The sequence below is a fragment of the Monoraphidium neglectum genome, assembly GCF_000611645.1.
Source record: "Monoraphidium neglectum strain SAG 48.87 unplaced genomic scaffold scaffold03155, whole genome shotgun sequence".
In the NCBI taxonomy this organism is placed as follows: Eukaryota; Viridiplantae; Chlorophyta; class Chlorophyceae; order Sphaeropleales; family Selenastraceae; genus Monoraphidium; species Monoraphidium neglectum.
The window spans coordinates 5,598-8,425 of NW_014010473.1; the positions used below are offsets into that span (position 1 = coordinate 5,598).

The 2,828-nt window shown below is 60.5% G+C and overlaps 1 protein-coding gene across 1 annotated transcript; it reads left to right on the top strand.

Annotated features, from left to right (window-relative positions):
- Positions 1-325: 325 nt before the first annotated feature.
- On the top strand, positions 326-1,143 carry MNEG_12268 (hypothetical protein; the record flags this gene model as incomplete). The annotated part of the gene is made up of 3 exons (XM_014039260.1): positions 326-376; positions 683-743; positions 998-1,143. The coding sequence occupies 3 exons, from the start codon at positions 326-328 to the stop codon at positions 1,141-1,143; spliced, it is 258 nt and encodes an 85-aa protein (XP_013894714.1).
- Between the last annotated feature and the right edge of the window lie 1,685 nt (positions 1,144-2,828).

Consider the following 2,828-nt stretch of genomic DNA (forward strand, 5'->3'; position numbering starts at 1 on the left):
TAGGGGCGCCCTATTTCGGCTGTACCGGCGCGGGGCATGATGGTCAACACGCCGTGCACGGCGGCCATGTTTCAAATCCTGGTCATGCGCACTGACCGCACTTGTCAAGCTTTGAGATGTTTGCGTCGGGCAGGGTGACGTCCGCTCGAGGGATGGCAGCGCAACACGGAAGGATAGGTGGCGCTGGTCACCACACACTGTCCACCCTGGCGGTCAAGGCGAGAGTGTGCAGTGAGCATGTAGACAGACGTGAGTGCGTCACGATGTAAATTTTGTTTTGATTATGATCACCCTCACCAAAAACAGCTAGAGCAGATCAGGCTGGATGAGCGCGGCCCGAAACTCTGAGCTGGGCCTCTTTATCTTGCGGAGCCAGGTGGGATGGTTGAAATTCACGAGATGAATGCGCTGCGCCTGGCCAAGCAACGGGTGATGCGCCCTTGCAAGCACAAAATGCCGCTGCAGTGATGCACTGCCACTCGACATCCTGCTTGTGTTGCCCCGGACCTCCAGCTCTGCCAACACCTGCAGCTACGCGAGCTGCTCTATCGCAATGAGCAACGAAAAGCCACAGCATTACATAGGTCGTAGTTCCTGACGGCTGTCGATGAGGGCAGCCTGCCGTTGTGCCTGCAGCTCGCTCTGTGCTGAGCACTGCTGGCTCTGCCCTGCCATGGCGCAGGTCCTGGCGCTGTACCGCTCTTTTATCCGCACCTGTCGACAAATCCCCGCCAGTAACAGAGGTGGGGGTCACTTCAAGACAACCTCCGAACGGCTAAGCCCATCATGGTTGACTTGTGCAGCCATGTCACTGCTGGTGGCGCCTGGTCGTGTCTGCTCATCTGCTCTCCCCCACCCTCACCCCTGATTCATGTTTTTGGCACCGCGGTGTATCCTGAAACCCCTGCACGAACCATACGCAGACACCCCCACCTTGCAACGCCCACCGGCACGACGGCGTGCGCGCCCCCACACTATTGACTCACCCCCACCTCAGGTGAGGTCATGTCGGAGGTGCGGCGCGAGTTCAGGTCGCAGCAGGACCCCTCAAAGCCGCGGGACGCCTATGCCGTCAAGTACTTGCTTTCTGATGGCAGGACCAAGCTGAAGATGCTGCAAGAAATGATTGGCTTCAGGACCTGACTTGATCAGCGCGTCGCCCGCGCACGCTGTTGGCACGCGTGCTGCGATGGCCGCGCTGCTTGCTGCCTGCTTGGCCGCGGCCTGTTTGCCCCCCACCCCGCCTTCTGTGGGGTCGCCCCGAAATTGGTTTCTGATAGTCGACCAGTCGCTCACCATCCTGCTTGGACGTCTAAATTTTCGTTTGGACGCCGTGTTTGCGACCCACCCACCCCAAGCAGTGCGAGCCGTTGCGCTCGCTTCCCTGGTTCAACTCTGTCCTCGGACACTTTTCCCTGTCAAAGGGCCTTCCCTTTGCTGCTGGAACAGGCTGAAGTAACGCGTATCAAAGGCCACACGCAGCGGCAGCGTTTGCACCCCTGACCGCGGCAGCCGGGGCGCCGAGCAGCGGAAGCCCGGGAGATGAAGCTGAATGCAGCGACCTCGGCGGCGGAAGCTTCCGCCACCCAGATCCAATCAAGAAACCCCCTTAAGGAGGCTTCTTGATTGGACGCGTCCCTGCAGCACGCGGCCGGCGCTATCGATGGGGGCACAGGGTCTCAACAGCTGGCGCACACCTTCGTGGACGATCATGCACAGGGCTGATCTGCACAGTGGCTGCTGTGGGTGCCCACACAGCGGGCGGCAGGCGCCCCCGCCGCGCCCCTTCCCTGCAGGTGCTCCAGATGTTGTGGTGTCAAGCACAATCCAGCGGGCTGTGTGCACGCGTGCTTGCGCACGTTGTTTTCAGCAGGAGTGAGAAACATGGCAGTTGTCATTTATTGACGACATCCCTTTGCTGTGCACATCCATGGCCTAACCCTTTTTCTGCCGAAGCACGGCGACGTGGGTGCAGTCGTGGGACCTAAGGCTCAAGGGGCTGTCATGTGCGAGGCGCGTGATCTTGACCTGCTGTACCACGCAGCGCGGACCGGCGCAGCATGCCGCGCATCGCGGCGCTGTGGCCCCGGCCGGCCCCCCAGAATCACAGAAGCTACAGAAGATACAACCCGCACTCGTGGCGGCGCGATGGCTTGATGCTGGCACTGCCACTTAGCACCCTGTGGCGCTGGAGAAGCGACGAGGGCGCCGACGCTGGGCTGGAGGCGGGACGGGTGCAGCGTGCGCCAATGCTCCCTGCAACTTCACGATAAGGACGGCAGCCATCGTGTGATTGATCACAGGTAAGATCTGCCCATACACATCGCCACGCTGCAAACACCGCACGCCTCCATCGGCCACCTCGGTGCGCACAAATCCATCGTGAGTCATGGTCACTGAGAAGTGACGCCGGCCATGCCTAGCCGGGGCATTTTCTGGCAGACTGCGTTTGTTTCCTGTTCCGGCTTCAACAAGCACTCTGTTGAGTTGCAAGTTGTACAGGTGGAGAGGCTGCTGAGCTGCTACCATCTTCAGTTGCTGCGATCTACCAGCCGTGTTCACACAAACGCTGCTCCAAACAACATGGTTAGACTTTTTTGGAGGTCTGTGGCGCTTGCTGCAGCTCTCGTGGCCGCGGTGGCCCCTCTCGCGGGGGCCGTGAGCGTGAAAAATCAAGTCCTTCTCATGAGCATACCCGGTGAGTGCCTGACGCCAAGCTGTCTCGAATACCTTTTCTTTTGGGCTATTGCGCCGGCCGTTGCCCTGGTGGTCACCCACGCGGCCGCCCGGCGGGTGCCTCGGGAATTCACCCATCATGCCTGTGACGG